Source organism: Palaemon carinicauda, chromosome 18, assembly GCF_036898095.1.
Source record: "Palaemon carinicauda isolate YSFRI2023 chromosome 18, ASM3689809v2, whole genome shotgun sequence".
Taxonomy (NCBI): Eukaryota; Metazoa; Arthropoda; class Malacostraca; order Decapoda; family Palaemonidae; genus Palaemon; species Palaemon carinicauda.
The window spans coordinates 118,212,361-118,224,860 of NC_090742.1; the positions used below are offsets into that span (position 1 = coordinate 118,212,361).

Genomic DNA, 12,500 nt, shown 5'->3' on the forward strand with positions numbered 1-12,500 from the left:
ATAAAGGTCATTTGGAGATATGTTATCAGATCTGTATATCTAAAGTAACTGATCAATTCCTCGGTAGCATAACTTGATAACAACCTATAAGTACTTGGTAAGAGATTTACTGTCCTGTTATTAGCACAATAAATGGTACTCCTAATCAGGTAGTTGAACCGATGGATCTTGAAAAGTTCAAACTTGCAGCGAATATTTTCCTGTTGAACAGGTTAACAGAAGTCTCCTTCTATAGGTTATTTATGAAAGATCCACTTAATATTGTTGCGTTTCTTAAAATATTTCATTTTAATTGTTCATTATTTCTTTGGTAGTTTATATGCTTCCTTCTTTACTTTCCCCACTGGGCTATTTTTCTCCGTAGGAATTCTTGGGCTTATAACTACTACTACTACTACTACTACTACTACTACTACTACTACTACTACTACTACTACTACTAACAATAATAATAAGAGGAAAAAGAAATTTAGATCTCCGCTAAATTCTACGTACATCGTTTCCCACTTTTTATTATGTTGACTGTACAATGGTTGATGAAAAGTGTAATGTTGATCCAGAATCATGATCTTGATCCTTTCACCTATAAAATTCTATGTTTTTTGTAATGCATAATATCTATCCATTATTCAAAATTGGGGGAAATCCAATGTGTCAATTTGATTTGACGCAATCTTTAAAGTTGTGAAAAATGCAAATCCGGTACCGGATCACCTTCTAAAGTTAATGGAGTCATCCATGGCCTAAGATCTAGCTGTGGGGGAAATTTCGTCTAAATCTTTTGACTAGTTTTGACGTAATACTGTTCGCAGACACACAGACAGGTAAATAAATGAATATATAATCCTGTTCACAGAGACAGAAAGTAAACAAATACATAAATAAACCGACTCGAAAATATAACCTCCTTTGCGGAGGTAATAATATAAGCACTAGGACAACCAGTAAGTCTCTCCTCGAATAACCTTATGGACCCTGTATTAGGGTGTTTTGCGTTTATGAATGGGACAAATGCCGATTGTACATTATCTTACAGTTTGAGAATGAAAATCTGGTTCATTGTCAAAAATTATTCATCATAAACACGTATCGCGTTATGGCATCAATTTAATCTAAGAGATGATTGTCACTCCGTTGGATTTCCTAAGATCCTGTTAACAGATTTCTATGCTTATTTTCTTTCTTTCTTTTTTTTCGAACAGCATTGTGGGAAGCGGGTAGGATAGAGTTTATGTATGTGTTACGTTATGACATTGTGCATCTTTTTTACTGAAATCTGGATATCATTATGAAAATTTTTACAACAAAATAAATGGCGTGCCTGGATGGCTATTTAATTCATGTATCTGTAGCCACGTAAGGACTGTTTGTATTCAAGACTCAGGTACTCCCTCTCACAAGTCATACCCTAGTGAGTGGGGCTACCAGGAGAAGTACACTTGGAAACAGCAATCTCACACAAATTGTCAAACCACCCAGTTGTACTTAGGAAGGGGTGGGTGGGAGTTGAGAAGAGTTAAATCTGTGTGTGTGTGTGTCCTTTTAAATCTAAATATTCATGTCACTTATGACGACTTGAGTACACCAAGAACCCTAGTATATACATGCATGCATACATACATTATATATATATGTATATATATATATATATATATATATATATATATATATATATATATATATATATATATACGTAAAAAATCACAAGAAAACGTGATTTTTCTGCATATATATATATATATATATATATATATATATATATATATATATATGTGTATATATATATATATATATATATATATATATATATATATATATATATGTATGTATATATGTACATATATATATATATATATATATATATATATATATATATATATATATATATATATATATATACACACATATATACAGTATATATATATATTATATATACATATATACAGTATATATATATATATATATATATATATATATATATATATATATATATATATATATATATATACATATATATATATACAGTATATATATATATATATATATATATATATATATATATATATATATATATATATATATATATATTAAAAGAAAGGAAGGAGCATCAAATTGGTGAAACGAAGATTTGGAACAGAGTGTTAACAAATATCTGCTTAATGAAAGTGGAAATATCAAAGAAAAAGATGGAGTGACAAAAATTCCAGAGGATTTCTATAGAATGACGTTGCAGTTATGAGTTCCCTATAAAACACTAGCCTTGGACATGCCCTTCCACTCCTATCTGTGTTTGGTAATTTTATGCCAATCTATACGACCAAAGTATCTTAGCTCGTCAATCTCTTCCTTACTTTACTTCGTTTAGTCCATCTATTATCTGTCATTCTCCCTATATGTCCTGCCCTTGTCCATTTTTTTTTACATGCTCTTAGAATATCCTGTACTTTACTTTTCTTTCGTATTAATGTTGTTCTTTTTTTCTGTCTCGTAGTGTTAGTAGCATGAATATTCTTTCCATAGCTCTTTAAGGTGTAACTAGCTTATGTAATAAGGTTTTAGTGAGGCTCCAAGGTTCCAATAAAAAAGTTGTGATTGGTAGGACCATCTAGTTGAATATTTTTCCTTTTAGAGAAAGTGGTATTTAACTATTCATAATTTCATTTCAGTTATCAAGAGCTCTGCACTTCCTGCTAATCCTTCTTTTGATTCTGATCTCATGTCCTGGGAAAACACATTCATTTACAATCTCTAGAATATCGTCCATTAACCTTATTTGTAATATCTCTGCATTTCATTAAAATTATTCTATTTTACTCATATTCATTTTCAGTTTTATATCTTTATTTTTTCTATTCAAATCTTCTGTCATCTTTTGCAATTCCTCCTATGATTCAGTAAATAAAACTATGTCATCTGCAAATCTTAAGTTAAGGTATACCCTATTAATGTTGAATTCTACGGTTTCCCATTGTAAATTCTTAAGAATTTATTCTAGGCAAGCTGTAATTTTTGTAGGAAAGATTGGGGTTCCCTGTCTATTGCATTACTCAATTAGAATTTTCTCACTATCTTTATGAATTTTTAGGATTGCTTTACTACCCGCATGTATATCTTCAAGTGTTCAATAATAAGATTCATCTCATCCTTGCTTTGGAACGGCTTTCATAAAAGTTTAATTACTGCTGAACTTTTGACAAAATCAAAACCTTTCTCATGGTTTATTGATGTCATACATAGTGGTTTGTCATACACTGTTGATTTTTTTTTATTAGCTGGGTAATTACATGGATATGGTCAGTTGGTGAATAAACGATTCTAAAGCATTCCACCTCTCTTCGATGATTAGTGAAGCTTTAATCAAGTTATTTCTTAAATCACTGTTGTATAACATTGTATAGAAATCCTCTGCAATTTTCATCGCTCCATTTCTTTTGTTGATAATATTTCCATTTTCCTCCTTTAAAGCAAATATAGGTAGTAGGTTGGCAAGGACACCAGCCGCCCATTGAGATACTACAACTAGAGAGGTATTGGATCCTTTGTCTGGCCAGACAGTAATGCATTGGATCCCTCTCTCTGGTTACGGCTTATTTTTTCTTTACCTACACTTACACAGAATAGTCTGGCCTATTATTTACATGTTCTCGTGTTTCCCCATACACCTGACAACAATGATATAATAAACACTTCTTCACCCAAGGGGTTAATTACTGTACTACAATTTGTCCAGTGTACTTTCCTCTTGGTAAGGGTAGAAGAGACTCTTTAGCTATTTTAAGCAGCTCTTCTAGGAGAAGGACAGTCCAAAATTGAACCATTGTTCTCTAGTCTTGGGTAGTGCCATAGCCTCTGTACCATGGTCTTCCACTGTCTTGGGTTAGAGTTCTCTTACTTGAGGGTATACTCGGGTTCACTATTCTATCTTATTATTTTTTTTTCTTCCTCTTGTTTTTAGAAATGGTGTGTTGGGCAGGCTTAATAGAAGGGCCATGGATGGCTGGTGGTTTATCAGGATGTTGTCTTTTCATTTTCTGATCATTTTTATTCTCAAAACCATCCTTACTGTCCTCCCTTCAGTTGAAGTGGCTATCCTGGAGGGTATATAGCCTTGCATGGTGTATCGGCTCCTCCATGTTGACCAGTTTTTCCGACCTTTTACTATAGTCTATGGGTTTCATCAATCACTTTATTTATAATTCTGTACATATCGTTTTTGTTATAATTTTTGTTAGTCTAGTTTTTAAGTATGATGTCTCTTTTTTATTTCTATTAATTCTTATGCTGTCTGGAGACATGGAGCGAAATCCGGGACCAGTACATCCTAGGTTTCGTCAATGTCGTCCTCTGTATTGCAATATTCGTGGGCTTCATGCAAATATCCAAGACCTTACACTTGCGTCCAGACAGTATGATATTCTGTGGTCAGAAACTTTGGTTTCTAATATGAGGCACTCATCTGAGCTCCTTATAACTGGTTTTAAGAAGCAAATAATGTTGAAACGTGATGCCATCCCTAGGGCCAGGGGAATGGCGGTGTATATTAGGACCGAGTACCCTGCTTCTCATAAGTCCTGCTATCAATGTGGATGTCATGAGATTCGGGTAATAAAAGTTTGTGGCAGGCATAACAACTTTTATTTGTATTCCATCTACTGGATTCCAGACATGGATGAATCTATCTTTGATTGTCTTCTTACCATTATGGCTAAGATACAAGAAGATGATAGAGAGGCTTCTTTTGTCTTTGTTGGTGATTTAAATGCTCACCATAGGGAGTGGTTAAGTTCTATCTTTACTACCAACCGCCATGGCTTAAGAGCTTTAGACTTTGCCTCTGAATCAGGCTGTGAGCAAATCATAAATGAAGCTATTCAAAGGTCTGGTAATTGCTTGAACCTCGTATACACTAACTCCCTTGGCGTTATAATTAGTAAGGTTGGTTCTCCAGTTGGGACATCTGATAATGCCTTGATTTCATTAGTAGTGAAGACTGAGCAGCCTGTCCCTGATATATCATACACTTGTAAAATTTATATGAAATCCCAAGCAGACTGAAATGGGATTTTGCTTGATCTTTGGTGCTTGAATTGGTTACAATTATATAGTAGTGTAGATCCTGCTGTCCCTTTGAATGAGAATCTAGTTAATATAATTGATAGGCGTATCCCTTCTCATGTGCTAAGGTACCGAGTGAGGGATAAACTATGGTTCAATGATGATTGTAGACGAGCTTATTTTGAGAAGTAGGAGGCCTATCATGTTTGGAAGGGTAACAGATCAGATTTGACCTGGAACAACTATACTCAGCCTCAAGCTTTTGCTCAAAGAGTTTATGCCTCATCTGAAAAGGAGTACAATTTAACCATAAAATAAACTCTTTCTGGTACAATTCAGAAACATAAATGGTGGTCTACCCTTAAATCTGCACTCATTGGTGTAGATGCAACAGTTCCTCCTTTACTTAAACCAGATGGCTCAGTCACTCAGTTTCCAAAGGAAAAGGCAACCTTGCTTGCTGATGTTTTTGACAGTAAACAGGGTAATGAGAAACTTGAACTTCCTCATTCCTGTTTTCCTGAGGCTAAACTAACTAGTTAGCTTTTCGATCTCGTGAGAATAAAGCTCTGTTGATGAACCTTGATGCTTATGGAGGTGTAGACCCAAATGGCATTTTTCCTTTGTTTTTCATAAATACAGCAGATTTCTTAGCTCCAAAGTTATCTGTTATTTTGCGCAAGTTAGCAAAAAGAGGAGCTTTTAATACTTGTTGGAGAATTGGTAATGTTACTCCTCTATGTAAATGTGTTTGTGGTAGCTCAAATCCCACTGATTACCACCCAATTTCCATAACTTTCATATTATCTAAAAAATTTAACGACTTCTGGGAAAACGTCTTAATAGGTTCGCTGAAGGTAATCTTATATTTCCTAGTTTGCAATTTGGTTTTCGTAAAGGTCTTGGAACATGTGATGCCCTTCTTACAATCCCCAATGCTGTAGAGAAATCCCTTGATTGTGGTCAGGAAGTTCGTATGATTGGCCTTGATTTTAGTGCTGCCTTTGACCGTGTTAATCATCAGGCCCTTGTTTTCAAACTCAAACAGTTGGGAGTGGGTGGGTCGTTTCTTAACATTATTATTGATTTTTTAAGTAATAGATCTCAAAGAGCTGTTGTTGATGGGCACCATAGTCAGTATAGGAAGGTGATATCCGGTGTTCCACAGGGTAGTGCTCTTGGCCCATTACTTTTCATACTATATACACATGACATGTGGTTTGGCCCATAAAACTAGCTTGTTGCATATGCAGATGCTGCTACTCTCTTTGCATCAATTCCATTCCCTAAATGTAGATCCGGGGTTGGTGAATCCCTTAATAGAGATTTAGCTAAAATTAGTGCATGGTGCAAATTGTGGGGTATGAAGTTGAATCCTAATAAAACTAAAAGTATGATTGAAAGTAGGTCAAGGACGGTGGCTCCTCAACATCCGGATCTCAGTATTCATAATGATTCTTTAAATTTGTATGACTTTTAAAATTATAGGTGTGATTCTCGACAGCAAATAACTTTTGAGAAACACATTAGGTCTGTGTCTTCTTCAATGGCACAAAAAATTGGCTTATTGAGAAATTCTTACAAGATTTTTGGTGATCAATATATTCTGAAGAAGTGTTTTAATTTTTTCATTCTACCTTGTTTTGAGTATTGTTCTGTCTGGTGTTCAGCTGCTGACTCTCATCTTAATTTGTTGGACAGACACTTACGGTCTATTTAATTTCTTATTCTTGATTTAGATATTAATCTTTGGCACCGTCGTTCAATTAGTTCAATATGCATGTTGCATAAGATTTTTCATAACTCTGACCATCCTTTACATTCAGATCTCCCTGGACAATTCTATCCTGTTCGTAATACTAGACAAGCAGTTAATTCTAATACTCAGGCCTTTTCCATCATAGGGCTCAATACTACACAGTATTCTAGAAGTTTTATTCCAGCTGTGACCAAGTTGTGGAATGATCTTCCTAATCGGGTAGTTGAATCAGTCGAACTTCAAAAGTTCAAAGTTGGAGCAAATGTTCTCATGTTGACCAGGCTGACATGAGTCTTTCCATAGTTTATATATGACATATTATTTTTTTGACGTTGTTAATAGTTTATATAGGACAACTGTTTTGACGTCACCGTTTTTAGAATGATTTATTGTTAATTAATTCTCATCATTTATTTATTTCCTTATTTCCTTTCCTCACTGGGCTATTTTTCCCTATTAGAGCCCTTGGGCTTATAGTATCTTGCTTTTCCATCTAGGGTTGTAGCTTGGCTAGTAATAATAATAACAATAATCTGCTGATGCCTGTTCCAAGCCTTCTTTTTAATAATTTTATGCTTCTTTCTTTCTTTAGAGCTTCCCCGATTCAGGTCTAATTGTGTTTGAAAATATTTTGGGTTTTTAGCTTGTTTACTGTTTTAGATAGTTCTGGTAATTCTGTTTTATTTTTCTTTGATTTTACCCTCATTTCCAGTTTTTTGTTTATTAGATTTTGGAGGTTTTAGAGCAGTTTTCCTTGACCTTGTTTAGCAACATTTCCACTTATCCCTTGTGCTAATACTAATGTAACTTTTGTTAGATTATTAACCAAATCTTCTTCACTTGACTCCATTTCATCATGTAGATAAGAATCCTTATTTTTGTATTGCTAAACAAATATCTTCTGATTTTTTTCTTAATACGGGATTTATTATTTTCTTTCTTAGAACTGGCTTTTCTCTGTCTCTACTTAGATCTAAACATATCTTACTTCTCACCATTTTTCGGTCGCTTGACTTCAACTTGTTTAATATTGTTTCATCTTTAAGTGAACAAACATTTTCAAATGGGGCTAAAATCCATTCCGTTTTTCGTTTCTCTATTTGGGCTTCTCACTGTCCATACATACATACATACATACATACATACACACACACATTTATATATATATATATATATATATATATATATATATATATATATATATATATATATATATATATATATATATATATATATATACTGTATATGACAGGTTCTATATTGTAGGGATAATTAATAGAATATTTGAGGCTTAAAAGCCTTAAAAATTCGTTAATTTTGAATAAATATTAATTATAGGTGATATTATTCCTATGAATATAATTGTAATATATTAGCAACTATAGAGATATGACTAAAATATGTAAATCAAACTCTCGTAAATTCAAATAGAAACGTATCATGAATGTCTGTTTTCATTACAAAAAAGTAAAAAAAAAAAATCTATGCTGGAATTGATAAAAACCTAGATATTTATACAACAATGTTTAAATATCCCATTGAATAATCACTAGGGAATTAGGTAGTAAGTGGTCTCTGGATTGAAGAGACCCTCATCATTATAAAACCCCAGTATTATGAAATGAAAGGTAAATTTTATTCCCCTATCACATATGCGTTAGCCTCTCTCTCTCTCTCTCTCTCTCTCTCTCTCTCTCTCTCTCTCTCTCTCTCTCTCTCTAACCCTCCAAGGGATTTGGCATGGTCCTTTATATCTAATAAATTTGTTTTACAAATATGATGTGTTAATAAAACCTTTATGGAATTTACCATAGCTTGTATTTTGTTCCTTATCAAGAGAGAGAGAGAGAGAGAGAGAGAGAGAGAGAGAGAGAGAGAGAGAGAGCCTTACCTTACCTTATGGCCTTATTCTATATTTGGGTTCCCCCAGGTCCTTCAGTGTGAGGCACCTCGTATATCAACCAGAGAGTTGCTAATGCATCTTCCGGTGTATTTTGCATCTTCCAGTCTTGGATGGTCTGGGATGCATCTAAGGCATTTATCGAGCTTATTCTTAAACGCATCTACACTCACTTCTGATATGTTTCTTAGATGAGCTGGCAGCGCATTAAATATTCGCTGCATTATCGATGCTGAAGCGCAGTGGATCAGTGTCCTGTGCCTTATTTAGTTTTCATGGTATAGTTTTGGGCAATATTAATCTACCTCAGCTTGCTTTTTCCAATATTTTTTAGCTCCATGATGTTTTCAGTAATTCCTTCGATTTGCTTCCATGCTTGCATTATCATGTAGCGTTCTCTTCTCCTTTCTAGACTGTACAATTTTAAAAATTACAGTCTTTCCCAGTAGTCAACGTCCTTAACCTCTTCTCTTCTAGCAGTAAATGACCTTTGTACACTCTCTATCTGTGCAATATCCTTTTGGTAGTGTTGGTACCATATCACATTGCAGTACTGGAGAGAACTACGCACTTAAATTTTGAAAAGTATAATCATGTGTTGAGCTTTTGTTGTTTTAAAGTGTATGAATAGCATTCCCATATTTGCTCTAAATTTAGCCAACAGTGTTGCTATTTGGTCGTTGCATAACATATTCCTGTTTAACATTACACCAAGGTCTTTGATTGCTTTCTTGTTTGTGATTGTCTCGTTATTAGGTCCCCTGTTATGCACATACCATTCCTTCTCTGTTTCCATCATTTATTGATTCAAATTTATCGGAGTTAAATACCATCCTATTTATCTCCACCCATTCTTTTAACATTACAGTCTATGTCTGAGATCATAATAACAAACAGCAGTGCAGCTAATACCGTACCCTGTGGCACGCCAGATATTACCTGAGCTTCATCTGATTTCTCGTCATTTGCAACCACTGTCTGTTTTCTGTTTTACAGAAAGTCTTTTATCCATTTTCCTATCTATCCCACAATATTATGTTATCTGTTTTTTTCTCTAATATATTATGGTCTACCTTGTCAAAAGCTTTTGCAAAATCTAGATAGATCACATCTGTGTCTTTTTCCTTTATCATATTTTTGTATATGTTTTCATAATGTGCTATCAGTTGGGTTTGTGTACTTATTCTGGGCACAAAACCGTGTTGACTTATATCAAATAAATTATTTTTAACCAAATGATTCATTATTTCCATTTTTATTACCCTTTCATACACTTTCATAATATGTGATGTTAGACTAACAGGTATATAATTGCTTGCCTCTAGTCTTGATCCACTTTTGAAAATAGGGGTTATATATGCTAATTTATGTTTAACATATATCTCGCTCGTATCTACACTTTGTCTTAGCTGTATTGCAAACGGCTTTGCGATAGTGTGTGCAGTTTTTCTAACAAAATCACTGGAACTCCATCTGGCCTGGCCGCCGATCCATTTTTAATTTCGCTTATAGCCTGCACAATATCTGCTTCATTAATATCTATATCCGTTAGATCTTCAATATTTTCTTCTCTCATTTCTGTTTCATTATCCTCATTCGTAATTCTTGGCGTGAATTCAGTCATATATTTTTCTGCTAATATTTTGCATATTTCCCCATTTTTTTTCATTCGTTAACCGTCCTTCAATTCTTAGAGGGCCTATTTCTAACCTCCCTTTATTCATCTTTTTTGCATAGTAGTAAAGTACTTTGGGGTATTTTTTTGGATATTTTGAAGTGTCCTTTATTCTAAGTCCTTTTATTTATTTTCTTTAGATTGTATAATCTTTCGTTCTGCATTCTCTATCTTACTTTTTATTTCCATCATTTTCCATACATATTTTCTTTTGTAAAATTTTTCTTCCACTTTCTAATTTTCTGAAATAAGATCCTACTGTCTCTTGGTATGCATATCTGATGTTTATTTTTTTTTTTTTCGCTACATATTTTTCAACAATTGTCTCCAGTATTTTGTACAGTATGTCCGTATTCACCTGTATATTATCACTTACGAATAAATTTTTCCAATCTTTGTTCAATTTTTCATTATTTCTTATTATAAAAACTATATTTTCCGTATCCTTCCCATCGTTTTATGCTTTGTTTATCTCTGCGTTCACTTTCTTTGGAATGGACTATTAATTCTATGACATTGTCGTCTGGAATTCCCGTGTTATACACTATTATTTCTTTAACATATTTCACTTCATTCACAAATATTATATCTAGAACATTGTCCTTTCTTGCTGGAATGTGGTTTATTTGTTGCATATTATGTTCTAATAGCATTTCTTGAAGTTTTTCAAATTGCCTCTTATCTTCTGCGCTACTATTACTCTTTTTTATATGTATATATACAACCCCTTTCTTCTATCCGTTCTTTCCAATCCACGAAAGGAAAGTTAAAATCTCCGGATAGGAGTATATTCCAGTCTTTATGGTTTCTACATATATCATCTATCTTTTCTATTATCATTTCAAACTCCTTAGTATTTGGGGGTCTGTAAACTACAATATTCACTAGTATTTCATACTCAAATTCTACCGCAGAGAGAGAGAGAGAGAGAGAGAGGAGAGAGAGAGAGAGAGAGAGAGAGAGAGAGAGAGAGAGAGAGAGAGAGAGAGAACAACTTTTGAATCATAATGGCTCTTATTTTCAGAATCCACAACATAATTCTAAATGATATGTCATCTTTTTCTTTTAAAATTATTGTGATCTAATATGCCTTGTTTTATCTAACGTTTTTTTTTTATATATAACATTAGATATCCTACTTATATATTTTTTTTACGTGATTTATTTTAATTTCACTGATACCTCATCATATGTTACAAATGAAGTGAAGTTTCAACATAGCTTGTTTTTATGTTGAACAGGCTAACAGAAGTCTCTCTTTATCGTTTTTACATGAACGATTTATTTTAATGTTGTAACTGCTCTTAAATATCTTTAAGATCAATTTTCATTACTTGTATTGTAGTTTATTTATATATTTATTTCCTTTCCTCACTGAGCTATTTTTTCCTGTTGGAGCCCTTGGGCTTATAGCTTTCTGCTTTTCCAACTAGTGTGGAAGTAATAATAATAATAATAATAATAATAATAATAATAATAATAATAATAATAATACATATTAAGATAATTATAATGATAATGATGACGATGGTAATAATAATAATAATAATAATACTAATAATAATAATAATAATAATAATAATAATAATAATAATAATAATAATATGTCTCCTAATTATAGCTCGTAATTGTTTTCAGAATCATAATGTAAAGGTTTCATAGGAGTTATTTTCTCCATTACATCTGAAATTAAATCTTACGAAAATCTGACTTTTAAACAAGGGAGCCTAATGAGGAGACAAATATTTAAACAGGAGAGGTTTGGTTATACTTTCATAAGTAAAAAATGCAATAAATACCACACATAGTAAGTTGCATTGAAGGAGAACAGTAGGAATTAATGAATATAAACGTATGTACAATTAAACTTACCTACATCCGGACACACAGAACTTAGCGGAACTTTCTTGATACAGAAGAATAAATAAATTCTTAAAGTTCTATCTCGCGAATACCTTGACCGTCCAGTTCTGAAGCAAATAATTTGAGTACTGGCCATCAATAATCATGAAGATGCAAAACTCTTTTCCCGATGCGATGTTATGTTTGACAATTACTAATTTCGATGATCACATCTAATTAGATTAACTCAAAGATTCATTCACGTGGTC

General features: G+C 33.0%; 1 protein-coding gene across 1 annotated transcript in view; it reads left to right on the forward strand.

Moving 5' to 3' along the window:
• Positions 1 to 4,701: 4,701 nt before the first annotated feature.
• LOC137657517 (uncharacterized) overlaps positions 4,702 to 12,500 on the forward strand; it is a 19,364-nt gene continuing 11,565 nt past the window's right edge. Inside the window, exon 1 of the mRNA XM_068391855.1 lies at positions 4,702 to 4,846. Coding sequence (XP_068247956.1) covers positions 4,702 to 4,846 — 145 coding nt within the window. The remainder of the gene's footprint in view (positions 4,847 to 12,500) is intronic.